Raw genomic sequence first — 27,035 nt, 5'->3', positions numbered from 1 at the left:
TAGATGTGCACGTACGTCGCCAGATTAGCCAACTCTATGCTGCTGATGTTACTAAGATGGATATTGGGTTCCTTTGTACTGGTAAAGGAAACAAACTCAATAGGTACGAGCCTCTTTACTATGGAAGACTACTGCATAATGATAAGATTAATACTGATGATGATGAGGATTCCACTTACAAGGCCATAACTCTCGAAGAGATCATCCAACGTCACTCAATGCCTTCTGATATGCGCTCGGAATACTTGGTTGGTTCATGCAACGGTTTAGTTCGTCTCGGAAGATACTACAACCGCTTTAATATTGAACCAATCTACATATTCAATCCCATCACAGGAGATTATACCTATCTTCCAAAATTCTTGGTACCTGAAAAAAGTCATCCTACAAATCACCGCCTCGCTTGCGTGTTTGGATATGTTGGTTCCACCAATGAGTACAAGGTTGTAAGAATCTATTACGTTGACTATGGAGAGGGAGTGGGATAAGACCAAGTGTATACCCTTGGTAGTGGTTCCACCAATAAATGTATGCCCTTTCCACAGGTGGATCATCAATTCCCGGGTACCTTCGCAAATGGAACAATTTATTGGGTGTGGGGCTTAGAAATTCACGCATTCGATTTGGCCAGTGAAGAGTACCAGATGGTCTCATCACCTCCCTGTAACAACGTTTATCACCGGTCACCTAATTTCGGACTTGTAGTGCTAGGAGGGAATTTTTGTTTCTTCAATCAAAATAAGGAAAAGAGTGCACCTCATATCGAAATATAGACCTTGAAAAAGACAGATATGGACGAGACTTGGTCTAGAGACTTCAACATTGTATACGGGATTAATGAAAGGTGCCCGTCGTATAAGAACAAATTAAAGCCAATATTAATTACGAAGAAGACTGAAGTTATATTTACATGCAATTATGAAACACTCTGTTGTTATGACCCCGATGCAGAAACTTGGAGAGTCATTTGGGATGAAGACGACCTCTCTCTTCCTTTTGGTATTATCAGGGTAATTCCTCATGTAAACACATTTGTTTCTATTAAAGCTTTGGGAGAAAAGACTAGGAAAACTGCAAAGGCCTCCCTATATATCAAAGTGGTAAAGTCGTTGGTTCCTGTATTTTAAGAGGGTTATGAATGAGTACTTGAAGAGCAAGATCCTTATTAGGTGTTCCTCATGGAGGAAAGGAAAACATCTATGAAGGAATCGTCGACACTTACAGGTCCTCAAGAACTGACAAGGAACGAGCAAGACTATCATGGAATGGGGAGATTAGTAACGAGTTGTTAGGTCGCGGCAAGAGAACACCTGCAAAGAAAAAGTTCTGAGAGCCTAGAGACAGTGATTTAGTTGGTGTTTTTGGTTTCTTGATGGCTGTTGCCTTGGTTTTATTTTTCTTTTCTCGTTGAACGTTGGCTGTTATGCCATCTCTTTGTAGCACTTTCTAGTGCACTCTTCTTTCTCTACTTCTTTTTTCCTTTTAATAAAGTTTCAACCTTTTAAGTCAAAAAAAAAGATCCTGATACAGAAACTTGGAGAGTCATTTTTGACAAAGATAAACCTTTTCTCTCTTTTATTTATTTTGAATTTAGGGGAGAAATTACCAAGAAAACTTCAAATCCCTCCCTATCTATTACTATGACTGGATCCATGGAGTCAGTTCCTGACTTCAAGAAGGTTGTGTATCAGGTGAAGACTTTATCCATCATTCAGTCATCTAATTTCGGTGTTTGCATTTCTAGCTGTAGGCGGGTAGGATAGTGTAGGGTGCTTGTGCACTGTAGTCGATTTTCTCAAGTACATGTTTCCGTGGCTTGTTTTTGTTAACGAGCTATTGCACCTTGGTAGTTTCTTAATAAATTAAATTAATGAGACGGTTCCGGACTCTCTAGAACTACGTTTATTACGAATATTCAGGAGAAAGTGCTTAAGCAATATATATCGTACTTTGATATTTGATAAATCCATATTACAACTTTATTTAGATGTCTAATATGTTTAAACATCCAGCACAAACTTGTAGCTTCGTGCAATCATCTATATAGATAATTAAATCTTGTCTGAGTCTACTGTTCCTTGAGCAAATTGGTATCCAATTCCTTGGTAAATCTTCCAGCATTTTCATAACAAATGTTGGATCAGGTACTTCTTTATTCACTTTCTGATATCGTGCTGACCACTTCACAAGGAAATTATAGTTTCCATCCCTCTGTGTAGTGGTAGTAAGTGTGTTAGAGAAACTTGTGTAATCATCCGTGAGATATCCTTCAATGACTGTCAACGTTAATGACAAGTTCTTATGGTCCACCGCAGTTACCTTCACCTTTGGGGTGACGGCAGGAGGTTTATTAACTGTAATATCATGAACAGATTTGGATAAGAATTAATAATAATAAATTATGGGTATCGAGGTTCATAGATCGGAAAACAGAAATCAAAGAAGACAATGTTTAAAGTGGTTCGGCACTAACTTCCACTGATAGAACCCCGAAGGGTGAATTTGATTGATCTCCAGAGTTTGATAATTCTGGGATATTCACATTTGCTTTAGTTAATCCTATTTATAGATGATAGGATACTAAACCTAGGTAAAAATTAATCTATCGAGAATACAGGATACACAACTGACTTAGATCCTATTTTCTAGCTAGTAGATGACTTGACTTGACTGCACTTCACTTATCTTGATTCCAGTCCACGTTCATCTTGTTGTCTTCAGTTCAGTTGCACCATGATAGCATATACGTGTGATACTTCAACAAGTAATTACGGATTTACTGAACAAGAGGAACATAATTGGAGATAGATAGCTAGTGACTTTACGTACCGAGTTTATAAACCCAAATATAAACACTTCCTGCTCGAACTTCACCGTCTCCAGGGAGAACTTGGACATTGTGGATTGTTTGAGGAGCATATTTTGGAAGCTTGAGTGCATCACGAGTCATCATAGAGAAAAACTTCTCCGCAGAGCACTTAGCTTTACACTCAACCTCAAGCTTACGGATTTCAGCCATTTCGCTTTGAATTAGACCTCAAGATAATGTCTTAAGGCTATATATATAGCCAAAAATTTATGATTTCGTACTGAATGGAGCAGTTACGGCTCCAAGGTGGTTTGTTCTTTGTTGAGTTCAGCAGTTCCATACACGGCTCTTTAAAGTGGTGTACGAGGTGAGTTTAGATTTTCCTAAACGCTGATTTTAGAATGCTTGTTATATTGCGGGAAATCTATCATATGGTTGGTAATAACTGACAATTTAGCAGAGTGAAGCATTGAAAAAGTAATAGATCCTATGGTAGGTAGATGGTCACTTTAGGTCCACTATATATGTCACTGGTACTAACACTGCTGAATTCTTGGGATGTTTTTCCATCCATTTTCCTGAAAAGGATTGAACGTTCAAGTTTTTCTTCTGCTCATTTATAGAATGACTTGTAACCTAACAGACTTCTAACTCCTTACAAATACTTCTTTCCCCTTTTTGTCCAATTTGACAATGATAAGAAACCAGATGATGATTTCCTTAAAATCGATCCAAAATCATAGGTATGCAGAAGAAAAAAAAAAAAGAAAAAAAATAAAGGTTTGTATTACCTCTCCTGAAAAGATTGCTAATTTCGTTACCTCCCTACAAAAATTAAATTAGCGAAATCTCATTTCGTTAAGAATTCCGTTTGTTTCAGGTTAGCTGACTCAGCATTTGATTACACGTGGTAAAAAAAATAATTTATTTGGCAAACTACCAATAATGCCCTCATCTTCTTCGTGATATCCACCATCTCTAAAAAAAAAAAAAAAAAAAAAGGGAAGTATGAAAACCTAAATTCTCTGAACTTTGAAGCACCTTCCTCGACCAGTAGAAATGTCAGTCACCCCGGATTATTCCAATCTCCTCGAACAAAAACCCCACAAAATCAATCTGAAAATGATGCTCTTGATGCGAGAGTTCTTGTTAGTAGTGTTCAATTAACATCTACAACTGGTTTTGATTTGGGTATTAATCAGAGATTGGAGAAACTGAAGAAAAAATTACCTATTAGTTTGTCGCTAACTCAAATCTGGGGTTTTCTGCTAATCCCACAAGAGATTGCACAATATTTTTCATTCATCATATTAGGTATTTTACTGTCAAAGAATTAGAAGAGAGGTTGCGATTTAGTAAAGTTACGGGTTCGTTTCATTTTTCAAAAAGTTTGGAGGATTTTCTTTACTCAGTGGTGTGTATGTTGCGCTTAATGGAGATGGACAGTAGGAGATATAGTGGAGAAGATGAGAAAAGATTGGTCTCATGTGATTGTAAATCTCAACCACAGAATATTTTGACTTTAGATTCCGCCGTTAGATTAAATTAACATAAAAGGGTATTCCTGGTACTCGGAATGATTCATGTGTATTTTTTGCGACGTATGTGCTAATGCTGAGTCAGATAACTTGAAATTAACGGAATTCTTGACGAAGTGAGGTTTCACTAATTTAATTTCTGTAGGGGAGGTAAGGAAAATTAGCAATCTTTTCAGGAGAGGTAACGTAAATTACCCAAAATAAAAAAAAAGGAAAGAAAAAATCCAACAATTGATGAATTATTCTTACTTTAGTTGCAATACAAGTACTTTGCTTCTTTTTCTGGTCATTATTATTGTACACATGTTTTATGCTAATCCACTGCCATACTCAGCTAAATTCTGATTGAATTATATCAGCAATGTAAAGTTCTTACTTGAAACGATCTTGTAAACGCTATCCTATAAATTACAAATATTTATACATATCCTTATGCAACCAATCAGATTTTGTCTATGTTTTACTCTTTTCGGTTGAGATGTACAGTCACTACAAAGGTTTATGTCTATCTTATTATCTTCTTTTAACTGAAATTTAAAATCAATGGAACAATGAGAAGAGCCCACTACAAAATAGAAGGATTCTAGGGACGACCATTTATGAAAATCCATCCCTAGAAAGCTTGTTTTTTTTTTTTTTTTGAAGGAACAGGAGAAACTCTCCTAATTTCGTATATTAAATATGATTATTTACATAGATCAAATACATACAAATTGAAATACATGAATAAACACAAAAATACAAAAGTATTAAAAACATGTATCTTATTGAGGAGATCGATTTAGGGATGGTGTGAAATTTCAGATTCCACCGTTTGAAATTTACTTCAATTTTCTTCACTGAGAAATTTTTGTCTTCTTCATTAAGACTAGAGGCTCCTGTAGAGGAGTGATTTGCACAATACAACAAAATCATCCCATCGCCCTAGATCTTCATAAACATGTAGATTTACGTCAAATTGATGTGAACCGCCATAGATCTTCATAAAAATGAACCGTCTCAAATGTATGCTTGAAACGATTATGACAATCAATAAAAACGCCTTGAAGGCTATATGAAATTATTATGGAGATATATAATAGGTAATCTAATCGCCTAAAACAGGTCATTAGATGTGATAATCACCTAAATAAGATTATAATTTATCATAGATATATTTACATACTAATAGAAAACACTTATACAAACATTATCTCGATCTACTGGTAAATCCGAGTAAATCTAGGTTGAAGATGAAGGAGAAAAAAAAAGTTAAAGCTTTTTCTTTTCTTTAGAAAATACGATTATTAAGGAGAGAGAGTTTTTTGTAGAACACAAATTGATAATCATACCCATAATGTAGCAGTTGGGACAGTTTGGCTCTACCCGTCCCTAGTGATGTGTATTTGGGACAGTGGGCACAAACCGTCCCCATGGTTCTAACTTGTAGGGATGTCTTATTCCCGGTGTCACTACTGGAGCAAGCGGTATTGGGGATGGATTTTTTTTGCCGTCCCAAAAAGGCCATTTCTACCGACGGAATTTTCTAAGCCGTTTTTTTGTTTTACTTGATACACCTAGCAATTTGCCCATACGCCTTTCAACCAAAAAATTCTTGCCCAAAGTTCCATGGACCCGCTTTCTTTTCCTGCCCAATTCCCCCCTCCCATTTAAAGATCTAAGTCTCACTTTTTCTTCGTTTGTGTTAGATTCAACTCCACTTTCTCAAGTCGAGTTTAAGCATTTCTTAGTTAGAGATTTTGTGTGTTAAAGATAAAACTATCTTTCTTTTTCTTTGAATTTGGTTAGGGTTTTAGATTACAATTGATCTACGGTTTGATGAAAAGAATTTTAGGTTGTTGTTGTTGAAATCTGAATTTTTTTTTTCTAATGTATATCATCTTCACCGAGATTAATAAGGTTTTGTGTAAATGTGTGGGAGGTTTTAGAGTTTATGGATTTAGAATCCAATTCGATTCGACTTTGGTATGTTCTAATTCGATTGATCTAATTATAAATATTTGCAGCTATTATCCCTAATTCTTTGGTGAAATTGTGGAATTCGATTTTGATTTTGTGATTAATGGTGTTGTTGTATGGATTTGGGATTTTTGGATTAGGGGATTCAGAATCCCAATTTATTCTTGTTTTATACTATTACACCTCGTTTGGTTGGAAGAATTGGATTCCTATGAATTCAATTATGGGGTAATCCAATTCCTGGTATTGAATTCAAATCCAAAAAATTAACGTTTGGTTGAGGCAATCTAATTACTTTTGTTGTTACTCTGGAATCCAATTCCATTGCACTACTAGACCAATGCAACGGAAATCTATTATTTTGGAGGGAACTAGATTCCTAGGAATTAAATTCTCAATTACACAGAGTTGATTTGGGTTGTTTGGTTCAAAGAATTGGTCACATTCCCCCGGAATTGGATTATCAAGAATCCAATTCCTTGAACCAAACATGCTCTTAGTTTGTGTTGGACTAATATTTTGTTGGTTTCAGTTTGGGGAAGTACATATTGATAGTTCAGCAGCAGGTGTTTGCAGTGGATTTTGTTCAGCAGCAGTACCCTGATTATAGTGGTAGTCTCGATTTCGAAATGGGGTTGTTAACAAAAGACTAGTATCAGAGGGTACAATACCTGGACCTTGCACTGGTACGTGTTGCTGCCTTGGCATAAATGGGAATATCTTTTCTTCAAATCTCACATGCCTTGAAATATAAATTCTCCCTGATTTTCTATGCAAGCACAAATAACCTTTATGTGCATTGCTGTACCCTATGAACACACATGCTAATGATCTGGGTTCTAGTTTGTTTTTGTTGTATGGCCCAAGACACGGATATGCAAGACATCCAAACACCTTAAGGAAGGAATTATCAGGTTCTTTATGAAAGAGAAGCTCCAACGGAGTTTTTGGATTTGAAGATGATTTTGGAAGTCTGTTTATGAGAAAACACGCAGTGGTAAATGCATCAGACCAAAAGGATACTGACATATATGCCTGGTAAAGAAGTGCTAATCCAGACTCTGTAACATGAAGAATTCGTCATTCGGCAATGCCACTTTGTGGGTATGTCTGAGGAAAGGAAAATCTGTGTTGGATTCCAGATTCATTTAGATATGCAGTGAACTTTATATACTCTAAGGCGTTATCAGACTGAAAGACTTTTATCTTATGATCTGTGAGATTTTCAATTTGTTTTCGAAACTGAATGAATGTATTTAATGCATTTGAGCATTGCACTAGTGGAAAAATCCAAGTAAAATGAGAGTAAACATCCATTATTAACATGTAGTAACGAAAATCTGTTCTAGATAAATGTGGTGAAACCCAAATATCTGAAACCACCAAACTTAATGGCTTATCATAAATAGTGTTGCTGACAGAAAATGACAATTTTTTGCTTTTGCTGACATGACAAGAATGAAAATAATCAACATGCTTATTGGAAACTGTCAAAGAAAACCTATGACAAATGCTAGAGACAGTACGCATCATTGGATGACCCATGCATTGATGCCAAATAGAGAGAGAAGATGCAACGTTTGCTTGTGGCTTTCCTTGATATTGTGCATGAATTCCCTCAAATATATATAGCCCATTCCTATTCTTCCCTTGGACCAGCAGCGTTCTCGTGTGCTTGTCCTTTACAAAGAAACATGAATTGTGAAACTCAAAGTAAACATCATTGTCCTTACAAAATTATGAAACAGATAGCAAGTTTGTTTTAATCTCAGGGACATGTAATATATGATTCAATGTGAACATTCTTGAGTTATAGGTGAAGGATGCATTGCCAACATTGGCAATGTTCAGTGCATTGCCATTACCAACGTGTACCTGTTCAGGGCCATCATATTCATGAGGAATAGATAAATTCCTCAGATCTGAAGTTAGATGATGGGTAGCTCCAGTTTCAGTTACCCATTGGTGTTGATAGTCACTTCCAGGCAAAGCTATGTAAGCTGCAGGTCCTTTCTGCCGATTGTTGTTGGGCTTGTCATAACAGAACCAGCATCTGTCAGCTTGATGATTCTCCTTCTTACAAATCTGACACGGTTGTTCATACCTCACCTGAGCAGGAGGATTGCGACGCTGTGGCTGATTGTTATGCATCTGAGATTGTCCACGATACTGTTGGTTGAAGTTTCTTGGTCCTCCTCTGCTGCTCGAACTGAGTTTGATGCAGCAACATTAGCTATAGATTGTTGTAGTAACTCCATCTGATGTTCAAGCCGCATATTAAATGTGAGAAGATGTGCATAAAATGTTTCCATCTCCATATATTCATTGGTTCCCAAGGCAGTGACAATAGGATCATAGGAATGATTAATTCCATTGCAAATAGCTTGTTTCTTTTCATCATCAGAAGCAGTATACCCTGATGCTGCAAGTTGATCAAACAGGTTCTTAGCATCAATCAAAATTTTTATTAATGACTTTTTACCTTTGCTTAGAGAATGCAATTGTTTCTTAAGATTCATCACATGAATGTTAATTTTAGGAACAAAGTAGCTCTCAAGTTTATCCCAAACTTGTTTTGCCGTTTTTAATCCTCGTACATGACAGAGAACTTCTGGTGTAAGTGTAGAGAATAACCACCCTACAAGCAGCGAGTCTGTTTGTTCATAATCTGTAAACTTTGGGTTTACGGATTCCGAGTTAGGAAGAGTTTTTGAAGGGATTTCTTCTGTTCCATCAACAAAACCTTGGAGACCATATCCTTTTAGAATATGCTCAAATTGAGTTTTCAAGAGAGAATGCTTGGTATCTGTGAGTTTGAGAGTCACAAGATGATGAATCTGTATATTTCTTAGGTTATTGGTAGTGTTGTTTGTTGCCATTGTTGATTGGTTGTTGTTTTTTTTTTTTTTTTATGTAGAAGCGTGGGTTGGATCGATGGATGATACCAAGTTAAAACTTTATATTGGGTAGAAGATCTTCCACAGTTCTCTTGTGGAGATCACAATGATATTTATATCAATATATTTCAGTAAAGCAGTTACACGTATTTCGTTATTGACTCAACAAACTGAAGACTCTATCAAAGTCTAAGCCATGTCTCTAACTGAACGTAAACACAACAGTAGGAAACTGTAATACATTGTCATCTGATTGACTCAACTAGATTATGTTGAGTTCTCAACTGTGTTATCCTTAACAATTTGGAACATCCATGTGAGTCATTCTATATTGTTTAGGAATGTGCCACCGTAGCAATTCATTAGCTGAATTTATAATTCAAGTACTATTCTTTTCCTCTCTCCCTTTGATTGCCAATTTTAAACTGATGTCTTGTAAAAATTAGAGCTCCTGGATTTTCAATCTGGGGAGTTTCGTAATGTGAAGGTAATTTTCCCTTTTCACTTTGTTGAAGAAGTTTGCTGAAAGTACTTCTATGCTTAATCATTTGAGTCGTTTCTATTTGTTGCATTTGTAATTCAAAATGGCATAACTTCTGAAATTGATTTACTTGTGGGATCGAATGGTGGCAATGCATAACCAGGCTAGCCAACCTGGATCTGGAGTTATTTTAGGTGGGCGAAAAGATGTATTATGATGTAAATACTCGAATAAAGGGTTGTAAAATCGGAGGCTCAAGCCGCAGTATTGCCACCAAACCGAAACAATGAAGTACTGGAGGTATTGTGCATTATTCACTTCTTTTTTTGGCAGTATTTCATATAGATTCAGAACTGTTTTATGATGAAGACTGTCCAGCTCATGAGCTTTTAATCCACCCATCAAATTACTCATCAATCGAGAGTAATCTCATTTTTGTCAGCTTCCTTGGGCTGGGAGTAAGTACACTGCATCATTTCATAATTCAAAAGGGTTGCATTTTCCTGGATTTTATCGGTTATACTGATTGACCTTAGCCAGATGCCAACAAAAATCTGACCCAAATTCATGTGATTCAGGGCAGTGGAGTTCTAATGGAGTACAAGGGAGTTGATTAAGGGATCTTCTTCATGGTTCTGAGTTCTGTACAACTTTGATAGTCAGAGAACATTACCTTTTGGTTGTTATTGCGGTATATTTATTTATTGTTTTATCGTGTATGAGACTTATTGTAATGACTGAATGTTTTTCATGAACAAGTTGTTTTTATGAATGAAAATTTATTTTAGGATATAATGTGTTTTAATGAATGTTTAACAGGGTAAAGGGAAAGGCATCCTGCCAAGTAGACAAGAAAAGCTTATTTTCAAAATTTTAAATCTTAGCAACCGTTTCTAGTTGCTATCGGGTTTCGACACTTAGGGACGGATTTTAAATCTTAGGCATCCTGGAGTTTGACATTACTGACTGTTTTTTAGCCGTCGAGAGATACATTAGGGACGGATTTAAAGCCGTCCTTAGACCGTCCCAAGAAGTATTAAGGATGCATTTGGAAACCGTCCCCAGAAGTATTAGTGACGGTGGATGAGGGGACGGCAACAAACTGTCCCTAGAAGTCTTCTGGTTTGTAGTGGCCCCCGGTGAAGCAATTTAAAGTCAGTAGAACAATGAGCCTCAGGTAAAGCTAGATTAGCGATCGCAGCTTATAATAAATGCCCTGCTACAGCGAGCTGAGCTCGAGACACGAAAAAAAGCTAGTTGTTCATGCAAGAGTGAAGCTTGCCTTTTGATATGATACCGTCGTATGAGAACAACTAAAAACCGATAAGAAGAAGAACGAAGTTATATTTACATGCAATCATGATTCATGAAACACTCTGTTGTTATGACCCCGATACAGAAACTTGGAGAGTCATTTGGGATGAAGATGACACTTCTCTTCCTTTTGGTATTATCAGGTAATTCCTCATGTGAACACCTTTGTTTTTATAAAAGTTCTGGGAGAAAAGACCAACAGAACTTCGAATCCTCCCTATAAACCCTATCAAAGTGGTAAAGTTGTTGGGTTCTGTTTTAGAAGGGGGTTACCCATAAGCATTAGAAGACTCTTTCGTTTCATTCATTCATCTAATTTCGGTTTTCACATATCTAGCTGTAGCTTGTAGAGATGATTTGTCCGAGTACCGTGTCTCCAGTGTGTTTTTGTTAATGTTCTATTTCAGTTAGCTAGTTTCTTAAATAATTCTAGGGGACGGTTCGGGGTGTAGCCGCAGTCACTCTCCAAAACTACTTTTACTTTGACAGTCTGTTCAGGAGAAAGTTCTGGTTATTTTCTTCCCAAATCTCCTCATCATGCTTAAGCAAGATTAAATTTATTTAATAAGATTAGAGAATTAAGTATCTGGTAAGTCCATATCACGAACCTTCATGCAACATGCATGAAGGTTTATTTAAATTTATTTTGATGTCTAATATATTTAAACATCAATTTCAGCAATCACGTACCTTCATGCAACAGGCATCACAGAACAAACACACGCTTATATATATAGACTCTAGGCAGATCGAATTTGTCTACTCTTCCTTGAGCAAATTGATATCCACTTCCCTGGTAAAATCTTCCAGTAATTTCATAAAGTATGTTGGATCAGGCACATCTGCATTTGCTTTCTCATATTGTACTGACCACTTCAAAAGGCAATTGTAGCTGCCATCCTTCTGTGTTGGAGTGATTGTAAGTGTGGTAGCAAAACTTGCGTAATCATTTTTGAGGTCTCCTTCAAAAACTGTGTAAGTTAGTGACATGTTTTTATGGTCCACTGCAGTTATCTTCTCTTTCGCCATGATGCCAGAAGGTTTATCGTCTGTAATCATGAACAAATTTGGCTAAGAAATAGTAACTAATGATTTATTGAGCAAAAGATAAACTACTGGATGTTAGACAGTTACAGACTTTACATACCCTGTACATAGTGCCAAACAAATACACTTCCTACACGAACTTCACAATCTCCAGGAACAACTTGGCAATCGTGGACTATTTGAGGAGCATATTTAGGAAGCTTGGGTGCATCACGGGTCATGACAGCGTATAACTTCTCTGCGCAGCACTTAGCTTTAAGTTCAACCTCAAGCTTATGAATTTGAGCCATTAGCAATAGTGTTCCGTAAATAAACAGAAGAAATTATTATAATTATACATAGGGAACGAAAATGCTTTACGAGTTTAAATAGCCTAAGATTATGCTATTGTGATCCCAAAAGAATATGATCCGATAACGATTGATAAAAACACAAATCTAAGGACCACAATGGGGCATAGCCATAAAGTGCAGCACTAATTAATTCTTCTTACTTTAGGTAGAATAGAAACATAAAGTAAGTGGCGCACTAGCTGAGCTTTTTGGATATATTCCAATTCTCTTCACTTTTGGAGAACAGAAAATTCATCCCAAATACAATAATTGATTGAATGAAGATTTGTTTGCTGTTTTGGGTTATGAACTTTTTCCGTTTATGGTTTGGTGGCCGGCCATTTGCGCATATAGATGGAATTATTTTTTTAGAGTTGACTGCCCTCTGGCCAACCACGACCCAAATTAAGTCGTATAAAGTAACCATAGGTGTTTAAAACCTTATCTTGTAAATTTGATGCACTAGACAATGCTATTTAGTTGCATAAAAAAGAAACTGTGAAGCTAATATTGTTTCTTGTAAAAATGTTATATAAACACATTATTGAAAAGGGATCAGTTGACTAGGTTCTTAATCTGTTTTCCAAAATGATGAATGATTCAAAAATTATACCAAATGTCACTGTTTACAGTTCTCTGGTCAACGGTCTTTGCAACTCTAACACTTCGATAGCATGTCTAGGTTATGACTTTCAATATATATAGTTGTCCCCCTAGTCTCCTTCCCTGTTTTGGGTAGAAACATATTTAAGTAAACAGTATGAAGAACAAGATTAACTAGGCCAGACCCCCTTCATCTTGACGAACAAGATTTAGAAGGACAGAGGTTTGATCTCTATGTGAATCTGGTTGCGCTCAAGCCATATATCACCAGCCTAGTATCTTACCTTATGGGGTGTTATGGTGGAACAGGCAAATGTCAGCTTTAGTCTTGATTTCTTAATATAACATTTTAACCTTTGAATTAAATTACTCAACTCTAACAACTCGAATCATCCCTTCTTTAGGAAAAATCCAAAAAAATAACTTATCTTCGACTCTAAGATTTTTATTGTTCGAAAATAACCGAGCCATCCTTCATCTGGAGATTTTTGATAATCGAAGTACTATTTCGTTTTCATTTTGGTTTTATAGCCATCCGGAAAAAGTTGGGAGAAACACCATACTTGGCGAGGAGATAAAGGGAAAAGGATAAATTGCACTAATATAAACCCCAGATGATTTTCTATCATTTTCTTAATTTGCATTTTAACCTCAGTAATTCGGTAAAATTTCTTCAAGATTTTGCTAATGGCGGCCATGGATAGTTGCAGGTATTTCATCCATTTATTGAAGAACACCATGGAACATGAAACTCATTTGTTTTATTAATACTATTCCAACTAAGTTCTCCTAATTAGGTTGAGCTAAGACAACAAGTACTATTTTCTAATGTAAGTAGGATTTCATAAACTGACACTTACAGTGCAGGTGATTTATAAGCCCAAAATGCGATAACGAATTGTGCTTCCTTATAATGTGCAGGAAATACGCATTACGGAGTTGTTTTCTAGATATAATCTTTTACTTGTCTAATTTATGAAAATGATCTGGTAGAACAGAGAGTTTATGATCAGGTTAGACAGAGAGTTTATATTACATTGAAGGTTCATGTGATAGCCAGTGATCAGCAATATGATTATGGAATGGAGTTAACTAAGCAAATGAACGTATCTAGACAAATAGAGTTAACCAAGGATAACGAACGCGAAATCCTGCTGCATAAAAAAATTGAATTGATTTCCTTGAACTTATTTTACCTGCCCGAGTACATAATTTTTCTACAGTACACAACCATGATTGTAAAAGTTTGGTTATAATTTCCTAAAGTATTCCAAGTGCATTATTTTCCTAAAGTATACCACGAATTAAATTTGTAGGTTCGACGTACTTGAAACACAATTTAAGAGTCAATTAAATTGTGTTGAAATGGTAAAATAGGCCGGTTGTTGGTAAGGATGCATAGTTAATGTTTTCGAGGGATGACAACTCACTGTCTGTGTACTCTGTAGATAAAACTTTATGATCATACCTTTTCCGATACATATTGGAAGTTTCTTACAATTTCTGAGTGTCAAGTTTATGATTCCCGGTTTCCGACAGAATCCATAATTCATTAAATGCATTATATGATGCTAACCGAATTTAAGCCCCAAGATTTTGTGCGCACACAAAACTAATACATTAATCTAGTAAATCTGGTGGTGGTTGCAGTAACTTCTTGCCATACCAAACCAGTATCATTTTAAAATCTTCAAGGCATTTCTGAAAGCTGCGACTCTCCCTCCTTCTACTACCATCTAGAAAACAAAAACTAGATTTGGAGTGTTAAAGTTTTGTGCCAGGTGGTATATCACTTGTTAAAGTTTAAACGAAGATATTTTCACGAGAAACCATACAACGGAGAAAAATATGAATATCAATTGCTAAAACACTGGCAGTAGGCAATGTATGAGTTTGTAACTGAGGACCTCCTCAACACCACCATCATCTTAAGTAAAACAATTTAACATATATACGGTCTCGCTTTGGCTACCCGATTTCCGTTACATTAGGACTTCGACAACAGATGATAATGTTAGAAAAAATAGAACTGAAAGAACAAACAACTTGGCAAAACGAAAAAATATCTCTTTTTGAACAAAGCCATGACATTATTGATTATCCTTGTGGGTACAAACTAAAGAAGAGAGGATAAAAACTTGAGTTTACCCAACAAAATTCAAGTTTGGATTTCCTTGTGGGTACTGGACGATGATCCAGTACTCTCAGTGACGTTTTCCGGAGCTTGCAGTTCCACTGGTGTAGTCAATCGGATAATCTTTTCTTTCAGCTGCACATATTGAAACAGAATTTACCCAAAAATCCACAGATAATTATAACTAAAAGAAATATCCTGCATACTGATGAATGAATTGAAGAAGTAAAACTATGAATTATTACCTCTACAATTTGTAGGCATACAAATTTAACATGATTGAACTCATTTCTGAGCTGTAACAAAGCCTCTTCACACCTAATGAAAAACATCGGCATGTAGAAATATTTAGTGACAAGAAGGTAAAGGAATGGAAAATTAAAAGAAAAATGAACTCAATTTCATCTGTACTTGTCAACTTTCAGCAGCCTTTTAGCTTTCAGGAATGCGTTACACGCCTTTGTTACTTGGATCGACCCAACACTGTACCACAAAAAAAGTTCAATATACCACATCTCAGTGTGAAAAAATGCAATTTTCACATTAATTAAATCTAAAAATATCATGATATGTAGCGTACCAAAGGCTGTCTACTTTTATTAATTCGATTAATGTTGCAATTGGGCGGACACGCAGACATGGCTTCCTGAATTTAAAGTAGAATAATAAGCCGAAGACGAGAATATCAAAAAGAAAACAAATTGAGGTTTGGTTGAGGATTATTACGCACATATGTTGTGTTTCAATTTCTAGAATTTTCTCATCTGTGTCTTCGCAAAACACTGATAGCATAATTACCAAAAAGTCTGGTTCATCATCATGTTTCAAGCTCAAAATAATGTTGAACTGTTTTCCCAGTGTTTTCTGCATTCAGCAAATAAATAAAAAATGCAATCTTCACATTAACGAACCCTAACAAGATAATGATCTAATTAAGAAAAAAAAAACTGGACTATGGATTATGTATACTAGAGAGTAGAGAAGAATTTATCGTACATCACTCAAACTCCTAGCTACGATCTGATCAAGATCTTGCTTAAGCATCTCAACAGTCTCAGCCATTGCTCTATCAGATGAGTAAAATAAAAAGAGTGTGCTTTAGACGACAAGTATATATGAAACGAGGAAAAAAAAGAAGAAGAAAATTTCTTGATGCAATGGAAGATGAAAAAGAATGAAAATCTTATATAGAGTGTTTAAGACAGTTCTTGCCAGCCAGACTCATAAATGGGTGCTTTGAAAAGAAAAAAATCACACCAGATATAGCAAAAAAATTAAGCTAGCAATTACTGTCTCATCATTAATGCAGCGAACCATTGTCCGTACACAATATATCTATACATGAAGATTCAAGATACATGAACCAATGTGAGTTGAATTTCTTTCCATAAGTGCCAATTGTCCCAATATTATAGTGTGTGTACAATGGTTATTTGGTGTCAGCCCTATTTCGCTCGGTACTTCAGTCTTTATTCCAATAACCATCCAGAAGACAGCCACTTCACCATTTTAAGACCAAGTGCGTCTCCTCTATAACACATAACATGGAATGGGATGGGATTGCGTACTTGTGGCTGCCTTCGTTAGTATTTTAAGGTACGAAAAAACTTGGATTCCAACTAGGTTTTTCCCAAGCTATGGTAGCAGGAAAATACAGTGAAAGAAAATTTTACAGGATAAAACTACACTAGAAGTATCCATACTCGTGTGTAAGCACCTTACATTTGCGACCCAGGCCTCCTACTTAATTAATAAAGGACACGACCAATTTTCTTCTAAAGACCGAAATATAACCCTTGGCCATCTTCCTGAAGGTTGAAAACTAAGATTGCAGCAACCGGGAATATTCTTGAAAACCCTAACTCACTACGGTACTGTGAGAAGATAATCAGAAGATATCTCATCTACAATCTAAGGAAACGTTAGATTTTCCTGTCTTTCTGAAGAGTACAAGTTAAGATATTTCTGAAATTACCAGCTAAATCTGTCTCAATCACAGGGGCGTATGCAAGATTTGGTATACTGTACTTTGTAACCCTAAATTTGTCAACAATCTTCTCGTTCGAACTAATAATAACCCTAGACTCATGGCATTTAAAATACTCCAAGCGATATGTAAAACTACTTTTACTTGGATAGTTCAGGAGAAAGGGCTAGTTATTTCTTGCCAAATCCCCTCATAATGTTTAACCTAGATTCATGGTATTTAAAATACTCCAAGCGATATATAATTTACTTAATTAGATTAGATATATAAGTATTTGGTAAGTCCATATTACAACCTTATTTTAGATGTCTAATATATTTAAACATCAAGCACAAACATGTAGCTCCCTGCAACACGCATGACATAACACACACATACAAGCACTTATATATATATAGTCATCTAGGTAGATGATAGTTCTTGTCTACTCTTCCTTGAGTAAATTGGTATCCAATTCCTTGACAAAATCTTCCAGTAATTTCATCAGGTGGGTTGGATGAGGGACATCTTCATTCGCTTTCTCATATTGTACAGAATACTTCACAAGGCATTTATAATTCCCATTCCCCTGTGATGAAGTGATAGCAAGGGTGATATCCTTCAAAAACTGTATAAGTTATTGACTTGTTTTTATGGTCCACCGCAGTTATCTTCTCTTTCGTGGTGACGGCAGAAGGTTTCTCTCCTGTAATGATGAAAACATATGCCTAATTAGTAATTAATTACGGATTTATGGAACGAGAGAAAAACAAATTGGACGTCAGATAGTTACAGACTTCTCTTACCCTGTACATAGTCCCAAATAAATATGCTTCCTACCCGAACTTCACCGTCTCCGGGAAGTGTAGACACCAAAATACCATACTCGACATGTGGCGCCAAATGAAGGCCGAAGCAGTATAATATTTCTAAGATAGTCAACATAGTATCTTAACTTAGTTTTCTTAATTTGTAAGTAAAGGACATTTTTGTAAATTCATTTCTACTATCTAATACTTAAGAAAATATTTAAGAGAGAGAAAGGTGGCAGATTTTATTTTTCTCTAACTTCATCTTCTTCTCAAAAACTAGATTTAGAGCTCCAAAACTCATTAATGGAGTCCTACGTAAACCCCAAAATTGATAGTGAAGAACCATGGATGTAGATCTATTCAAAGATCGAACCATGTAAAATTTGTGAGTTTCTTTTATATTTTGGCACTTCATTCAAATAAGCTAGATCTAGAAATTGTCATTTGGCTTGAAGATAAAATTAGTCAAGAACAAGGAAATAACAAATTGAGTGTAACTATGGATTTTCCGTAATTACATTTTGGCGCTAGAAACAGGGATTGAGTAAAGGATTTATCCTACCTCAACCTTATTGGCTCAAGAAAATTTGATGGTGATATTTAATTTCACAGATCTGCAAAAATGATTAAATTCATTGTGATACTTCGTCGAACTTTTGAGAAGTCATTACTTAGTCAGGAAGATTGAAGAACAGTATAAATACTATGGTGTCATATTTCATTCGTAAACTAGAGGCCGAACAGTCGGCGAGAAGTGGTGTACACAAGCGGCAGGTCACGCGTTCAATTCCTCCTTTGTGCATCATTTTTTTCCTTCAACTGCGAAGGGAGAAGGCAAATAACAGTTGGGTGTCGTCCGTTTCTTCACGAATAGAAGTTGGCACAGACGGCTAAGTGTTTGTATTGCGAGATGCAGAACACGGGTTCGAGTCACACTTTCAGGCAGGGTTTTTGCTTCGTGAATATATTTACTTCGTGGACACATTTTACTTCGTGGACATTTGCTTCGTGGACAGATTTATAAGAAAGCCAAAGCCAACGAAGAAGGAAGACCAAAGCCAATGAAGAAGGAAGACCAAAGCCAACGAAGAAGGAAGGCCAAAGCAAAAGCCAATGCCAACAAAGAAGGAAGGCCAAAGTCAACGAGGTAAGTCAAACAACGGTTCACTTCGTCAACCCCAATGCCCCAACCATCTCGTGATTACTGCATATAACGAGTAAACAGGAAGTAAAGGAAAGCATACTCCGTTAGTAACAAGAATATAACGAAGCCATTGCTAAAATCCTCCAGAATATCATTAGCAAAGGACAAGTTTGCAAGACGACGAAAACATTCGGCCACACCAGGAGCAAGCAAAGGAGAATGGTGACTCACGGAAGCAATCGACCAAAGAAGAAGGCGGTAAGATGAGAGGCGAAAGAAAGTCTAGGGCAATCATATGGGTCAATGACGGAAGCTACGCCATGTGGAGCGTCAAGGTTTTGATTCACGATGATTGATAACGAGAAGCCAAGGACGAAACAAGGCAATCACCCTTTCGAAGTTGATAGTTCCAAGGAAGCTAAGGCGAACCTAAAAGGGCGAATATGATGTAAGAGAAGGCGATGGAAAGGGGCGAAATCAATCAGTTCACAAAACGAGGAAGAAAATTTATAGCCGAGAGCCTACGATGATCAGTGGAGAACGTCATAATTACAAATTTCCAAAGGGAACTAATTGCAAGCCTTAACCAGCTAGCCAGTAAAAGAAGCGTGTACTATTGCAAACGAGGGAGCACTCATAGTTGGAAGAGAATTAATGGACGATGCAAAGGCGGAAGGGCTGAACAAGCGTATGACTCAATGGCCGAAGCTATGTCGTGAGGGGCATCAACACTCATCTTAAGGATGATTGAAATGGAGAATCAACGACACAAAGGAGTCATGCAATTCACCTTGTCCCCACAACCAATCCAGAACCGGTAAAGTAAAGCAGCTTGCGAAGTAAATCAAATCACGACTTACGAAGGGAATTTATGGATATTCTAAGGGGAGGAAAAACGGAAAGAGGAGAAACGTCTGTTAGGGAGGAAGGCACAACGAGAATCAATGTCAAGGCGGCGGTAATCACGAGAATTACTTCAGAGAAAGATCACTGAGACTATCATAAAAGAAGAATCAACTCACCAAGAGATGAGAAAGAATGACGATAAGGACGACAGAATCAACCCACGGAAGAGAAGGAAGAGAATGACGATAAGGACGACGAAATCCACTCACGAAGAGATGGGAGAGAATGTCGATGAAGATGACGGAATCAACTAAAGATGACATTCTGTGCAAACAAAGAAAGATGTGATAGTAATTACACTTCGTCGAATAATTCCAGTATGACCCGAAAAAGACAAAGAAGAGGACAAGGAGGGATGCGACAATGTGGAGGTAAGGACGATTGCAGTACCAAAGAGGAAACATGCAAAGCCGTAGATGTGATAAATCATTGGCGAAGTGGAGGAAAGGATGATTGATGTACCAAAGAGGAAACGCGCAAAGCCGTCGATGTGATGAATCATCGACGAAGAGATAAATCAGCTCTGACCCAGCAAACACTCTAACTCCGACACACTACACGACGTACAATACTACGATGACCCGATTCAAGTATAATACAACTTCAAGGTTCACGAATAAAGCCTCAAAAGGAATGAAATCAAAGACAAATAACAAAAGAAGTAATTCAAGTCCAGCAAGGACAAATGAGACCTCAAAACAAGAAAGTAAGACCTCAAATTAGGAGGCAAATAAGACCCACGAAATAAATGGTTTTTAGGGAAACATAAACCCTTCGCCTAGGAAGGCTGAGAATCCACGGCATGCACCCTAGTTCGCATGAAAGTGCAAGAGGCAAGACCTAACACATGTGGTGAACAACTCTCAGAGAGATAAGCTAGAGGCAATGAAAAGACCTATCCGCTGAGGGTCCCTTTTATGATGGCCTTCAGTAAGGGGTGCATAAATATGACCAAGGCGCCGACGTATTCGGTTGAGCTGCTGGTGCCTGGGACGTCTGGAGTGTTACCGGCCATGTCCGTGTGGCATGTCTTGGCTACGATGCACTCGATCCCAAAAAAACCTCACTTAGGGTGTGACTTCGTAACCCCAAGACATATCAGCAAAGGTGATAATAAGCCAAGAAAACAACTGAATGTCGTAATAACTGGATGGGAGGAGACCAACATGCATGTTAGGGTTAACCTCCTTGAAGGGGCAATCAGGGGGAATATAAAGGGATGACACTCTCCAGATTAGGGAGCTGCGTGACCATAAAAGACGGCAATGTCATGGGGCTAATGTTCATGGGAATAGCTAGGCATGTCACATTGTTGCGGAGAAAAATAAAATAAATGTTAAAACGAGGTAGATGGATTATTATTCGCAAGGGTAATAAGCGCCTGAGACTTCGTCGAATTAAGACCCTTAATGAGAGGATGGGGCGCGGTAAGAACCTTACTTAGGAGGCATAATAAGACCCCTCACTACACCAAAACAGCTGATTTGGACGGATATACACGTTGCAAAGAATTTAACCAACGCTTATATCCGTTGGCAATATGGCGTAGCAAATTTTGGTGCAACGCCAAAATCCGTTGGGAAAATTAATTTGTGCGACGTATATATGCATTGCACAACTGGTTCAGCAACGTTTTATTTAATAATTTGTGCAACGGATTCTTGAATTTGTGCAACGGTTACACTAATTTAGGCAACCTATTAAATGAATTTGAGCAACATTTATATACGTTGCAAAATTATTTACTGGTAAAAGAAAAAAATATTCCGGCAATAATTCTGGCAGGTTTCTGCACCTGATTATATATTTTGCAGATGCCCACCACCACCTTTCTTACCATCAACACCTGCAAACAAGTCAGCCATTTTCAGCGCTAGAGTAGTGCTCAATATGAAATTCTTTTACAAACCTAATTTAAAAAGTTCAAAACTTTTCACACAGTTCAAAGTTTCACCCGCAATACTTCACCATGTGGGCCACTAAAGATAATGTAATCATGGTATACACTGATCCTAACATCAGGGAAACATAAGATGCCGCAACATACAGCTTTTAGAAATGCAACATATTTACTATGAACAGCTGCAAAACCCAACAAAGATAATGCTTTGAGCATTTCTAAGAAATTAAAAGCTAATTCCAAGAATGTTTTTCATCCAAAAACAAACGTTAACTCTTTATAACTTAAGGAAAGTGGGTAAGTGAGCAACCACACTATATACTGACCAATCATTCAGCACAAGTAAGTGGGTATGGGTATCTACTGTTGAGAATAAATTGCTATTTTCATGAGAAATTTTGTTGACGAAAAAAAAGGTTCCAACATGTATAGAACTTATACACTAGTGGATGCACCTTCAGGGTCAGCTTCTATGACCAGACTATGAGACAATAGTACCTTAAAGAGGATAAGGCGAATGACTAATGATATGCGTCAAACCCAAAGCTTTGAAACAGGTCCTTTGAGTTCTTCACAAGAGTGTATCCTCCAAATTGTAGTAACATGCAATCTGCATCATATATAGACAAGCAAGGGATGTACGTAAATAAAGATGTCCAAGCTATAAAGAACCCTTTGCGTGATTCAAAACGACTGCAATAACAGAAGCGATACCTATCTGAAGATCGATCTAACCGCAAATAAAAAGTCAAAAACTTAGTTGATTATAAATCAAATCAACTAAATGGAGGAATACATTTCCATGCCCTAGTACAGACCCACTTGTTAGTAAGTAGAAATCGAATAAAATAGGCAAATTGTTGGCCCTGATATGCTTCATAAGAGCCTTTAAGTTCTTCCTTTATCCACCACTTGGATCCTCATAAGAAGTATTTCCTCATTTCAGCTAGCTTCCTTTCTTGCATCGAAGAAGTATTTCTTCATTAGGTATCTAGATAACAGAGAATCAGAGACAACATGAAATCATTCTGGACGATTAAGTATTCAGTTTACATTGTGCAAACGCAAAAAGAAGTGACCAACCTGATTAGTACATTGCATGAACCACCTCCGCTAAACTTGAATTCTGAACAATGAATTCATTGTTCAATGACCACCTCCGCTAAACCAGGAAGAGCTTCAGCAAGTTTTGATGCCTTCTTAACCGAAGGATAAATCAGCTCTCTTGCTTTATTCAAGGACTCAGCAAGAAGGGTCAGGTGGCCCTGAAGCGTGTCAGACTCAAGATCCTGAAGAAGGGAAAGATAAATACACAACTTAAACAAACAATCTGATATATACGGAGTACGAGTCAAGATAGCTTGTCTCTTTTTCTTCCTTGGTGCTCTATGCGACCGAAAGTCAATCAGTTGTGGTTCCTTGGTCACATATTGGTAGTAAAACCCAATAAATAAAATGGAAAGCATCAGAAGGCTGAACAAATATGAAGGGAAAAAATTGTAAAATCCACATCTGCTGCTTGGTGTTCAAAGTATGCGAGTGCAGGAAACTTATATGTAATACTTAGTCGAATAAATATAAGCATCATTACCTGCTGAAGCAACCGCAAGGTAGCAAGCTTTTCGAGAGCAGGAACATAATATGAAAGTTGCACTTCTGGAACAGAAGATGCAGACGAAATCTTGCCTCCAACATTGGCGATACTGCCTAAAAATGGCTGAACTTTTGAAGCTAGACCCAAGGGTAGAAATTCATGTTCCAAAAGATTGTAAACTTCTTTAACTTCAGGTGATGCACAAGCCAATACACCTTTAGAAACCTACAGGAAGAAAAAAAACAGGAGATCGCATATACCTAAGTTACTGAATCATAAAAAATAAAATAGTATTGCCAATTCGGAAACGGAATCTAGGATGAACATATTTAAGCAAAACAAATTAGAATCAAGATCCAAACTTACCAGTTCAGAGAGAAGCGCTAACCTTGAAGGCTGAAAAAGGACATCATAAGTAATAAAAAATAAAAAATAAAAAATAAAAAAATTTAAACAAAAATAGGTGAAACATTGATTTACCACTTCTCTGCTATCGCGTTTAGGGTCAAGACTGAAAGCTATAAGATTAGCCATTCTCAAATTACGCTGCTTCTCATTTTCAAGATCCAAATGTGATGCACCATAACCATGATCATATGGAGTCACTGAAAGTGCAGCTAATACAAAAAAGGATGCGATTAGCTGTAAATACTTCTGGGTTAAGTGCCTATTGTAACTCTTCTGACGTGAAAAGAGTTTGGACCATGCGTAGGAATTATAGAGTTGACTGCCCGAAACTCGAAATATCCCCGTCAACTTGGCATAATAAACAACCATCAAGGATGGCTTGGGAGTTTTCTTTACCATGCACATCAAACCATGATGGTCCTCAACAGAACGAAAAGATTCCTGCAGATTAGATAACGAATTTTAGATATGGAAAGCTCCACTCAAGTACTTGGATTAAGAACTAAGTATTTTCCACATACCTGCCGATGTTCAAGCTCAGTTTACATTGTTTAAGTATTTTCCACCTCTGCTAAACTTGCTGAAGCTCTTGCCGAAGTATTCAGTTTACATTGCATGAATTCATTCTACATTCAATGAACTAGTACCTAATAAACACTGGATGGTTGTCAAAAATTCAGTTCTTCATGTATAACATTGTTCATCGAAACATCAAGGTGAGAAGAACCGATTTCGGCGGCTTGTAGCTTTGAACGCGTCCTTGTGGCATCAGACTGTAGAAAAAACAGAAAACAAGTTGAAGTGCCAGTGGATGCTTTGTAAATCCAAAAAATAAGCCAATGATACAATGATCTTGATATACATCTAATATGAACTTAAAGAAAAGAACAAGGCATTGGGTTTCGCCTCAAGTCCAACCTAATTTCAGTTCCCACGAAAACAGTGTATAATATGTGTTTGGCAAACTCTTTGCTATCAGTTGGATACAGTCAGTCAATTGCAGCTTCAGCACGAGTAGCCACCATTCTAAAGACACTCCATTAAATTAACCAAATGAAGGTATATTAATCCAGAATATCAGACCGGCAAGTTTTAAGAAATGTGAAATCAAATCTTACTGCATCCAATTCAACTTCACCAACCAACACCTCGACATCCTTTAAAGAAAATTGAGACCCTTGAGTAACCACATCCCCATTAACAACTCCTGCCACATATAAAAAGAAAATTGTGATTACTATATATATAAACCCCTCCACTAGTATGGGTAGCTTCCACTTGCATTAAAAAAAAAAAAAAAACTTCAACACCACCAGGTGCTAACTCAGATACCCAAAACATCTAAAATTCTAGATCAAACATATTCGACAAAACAAATTCCATAATAATACAAGCAATTCCAGCAATCAAACCCCAAATCAGCAATACGCATTAAACAAAATCTAAAAAATTTCATTTTTCTATATAAAACTCCATAAAAACATAAGATCAACAATAAATATTTAATTATTAGTCTGTATAAACCCTTGTACACAGTTCTAAACAAAAAAACAACCCCACTTTTTTAATTTTCGCAAGGATTACAAATAAACCTAAACCCATCTTACATCAAACAAGCGTCTACGAAGCATATGGACTGAAAAGTCTCTTATAATCTGTAAACCAAACATATATAGAAGACATTGACTAGACAAGAGTGAACAAAAATATACCTTGTAATCAGTAGTAATGAATGGATCTTTTAATAACAACAAGTTCAGTATCATCTCAATATCATCTCTCTGTAGGGAAACTCTAGCAACCAATATTCCGAATCCTACATATCATACCAACACCAAAACCAAAACAAAACCAGATCAGACCAACACATACACATCGATCGAAAAAAACACCATGAACACTGTTAAATTGAGCATTACCAAGAGAATCATGAAAATAATACCGATCTATGATGAGATTAAACCCTTCTTTAAGTTGCAGATGATTTCCTCAACCTGAAAGACTAAAACGGAACACCTCACTGCATAAATCAGAGAAGAAATTCAAATTATTATGAATACTAACAGGGTGTTAGTCCTCAAGGGAGTTGGGGGAGTTGGGTGTAGTTGTGTTTTTTCCCGTTAGTCGTGAGGGAGTTCGAGGGAGTCTCTCAAAATCCCCGTTAGTCGTGGGAGAGTTTAGAAGAGTCTCCCAAACTCCCTAAAAAACCCCGTTAGTCGTGGGGGAGTTTGAAAGAAACTCTTAAAATCCCTGTTAGTGGTAAAAATTAGATTGATATGGAGTTTTTTTTTTTTTTGGAGTTCTGGGGAGTTCTAGGGAGTTTATAGTGTATTTTTTCCTCACTCCAAATCTCTCAAAAAAGTAGAGATTTTGGGAGAGTCTCTCAAACTCCCTACACTCAACACACCAAACTCTCTCAAAGTCCCTATACTCTCTTACACTCCCTAAAAATCCCCAAGATTCAAAATACATTAAACTCCCTCCAACTCACTCGTGGAATAACCCCCTGTAAAAGTCTATCAAATTTATGAAATAAGAAGAAGATTACTATTACCTTGATGATATCGGGAGAAAAGTAAGCAGATCTTGGATTACAATTTTTGCTTTTGATTTCTTCTCATACATGGGTTTTGATTTTGAGGTAGGGTTTTCGATTTCTGCTGAAAGATTGGGTTTTCGATTTCTGCTGAAAGAAGAGAGAGTTCGATTGAGCTAAGAGAGAAATAAAATAAGATAAATAAATCAAACCCTTTAAAGAAAAGATAAATAGATAAAAACTCTTGAAAATAATACAATTTAAAATAACCGTAGGATCGCAACCTATATCAATGGTGCAAAAATTACTCTCAATTATTATGAATTAATTTATAATTGATGCAACAGATTTTTTGATGTGCAGCGTATATTTCAGTTGCTCAATATGCAATGTTTATATCCATTGGACATCAAAAAATTGTGGCGTTGCAAAAACCATGATATGGTGTAGTGCCTTATATCCACATACGAGTATAAGATTGGAGAAAAAACCTTACCCGTAACCATTTTCAACACCCGAAATAAGTATAAGAGGCAAAAGAAATGAAATAAAGAAAATGAAATAAAGAAATATGATCATTAAGTAACACACTGGGAGGCAATGAAATGACGCAAGGCAAGAGCTAAAGTTGAATAAAGTCGTGGATGGAGCAAAC

At 36.7% G+C, this 27,035-nt stretch overlaps 2 protein-coding genes across 2 annotated transcripts; both read right to left on the bottom strand.

The window, feature by feature from the left end:
- Positions 1-1,983: 1,983 nt before the first annotated feature.
- On the bottom strand, positions 1,984-3,019 carry LOC113328732 (major latex protein 146-like). The gene is made up of 2 exons (XM_026575750.1): positions 2,830-3,019; positions 1,984-2,354 (listed from the first exon to the last, which is right to left on the bottom strand). Exons 1-2 carry the CDS (start codon positions 3,017-3,019, stop codon positions 1,984-1,986), a joined length of 561 nt encoding a protein of 186 aa, XP_026431535.1.
- Positions 3,020-11,536: 8,517 nt separating this feature from the next.
- LOC113328923 (MLP-like protein 43) lies at positions 11,537-12,379 on the bottom strand. Its single transcript, XM_026575917.1, has 2 exons — positions 12,146-12,379; positions 11,537-12,047 (listed from the first exon to the last, which is right to left on the bottom strand). The coding sequence occupies exons 1-2, from the start codon at positions 12,333-12,335 to the stop codon at positions 11,758-11,760; spliced, it is 480 nt and encodes a 159-aa protein (XP_026431702.1). The 5' UTR covers positions 12,336-12,379; the 3' UTR covers positions 11,537-11,757.
- Positions 12,380-27,035: the final 14,656 nt, after the last annotated feature.

This window comes from Papaver somniferum, unplaced genomic scaffold (genome assembly GCF_003573695.1).
Source record: "Papaver somniferum cultivar HN1 unplaced genomic scaffold, ASM357369v1 unplaced-scaffold_114, whole genome shotgun sequence".
Classification (NCBI taxonomy): Eukaryota; Viridiplantae; Streptophyta; class Magnoliopsida; order Ranunculales; family Papaveraceae; genus Papaver; species Papaver somniferum.
This window is presented reverse-complemented; position numbering and strand designations above follow the sequence as displayed.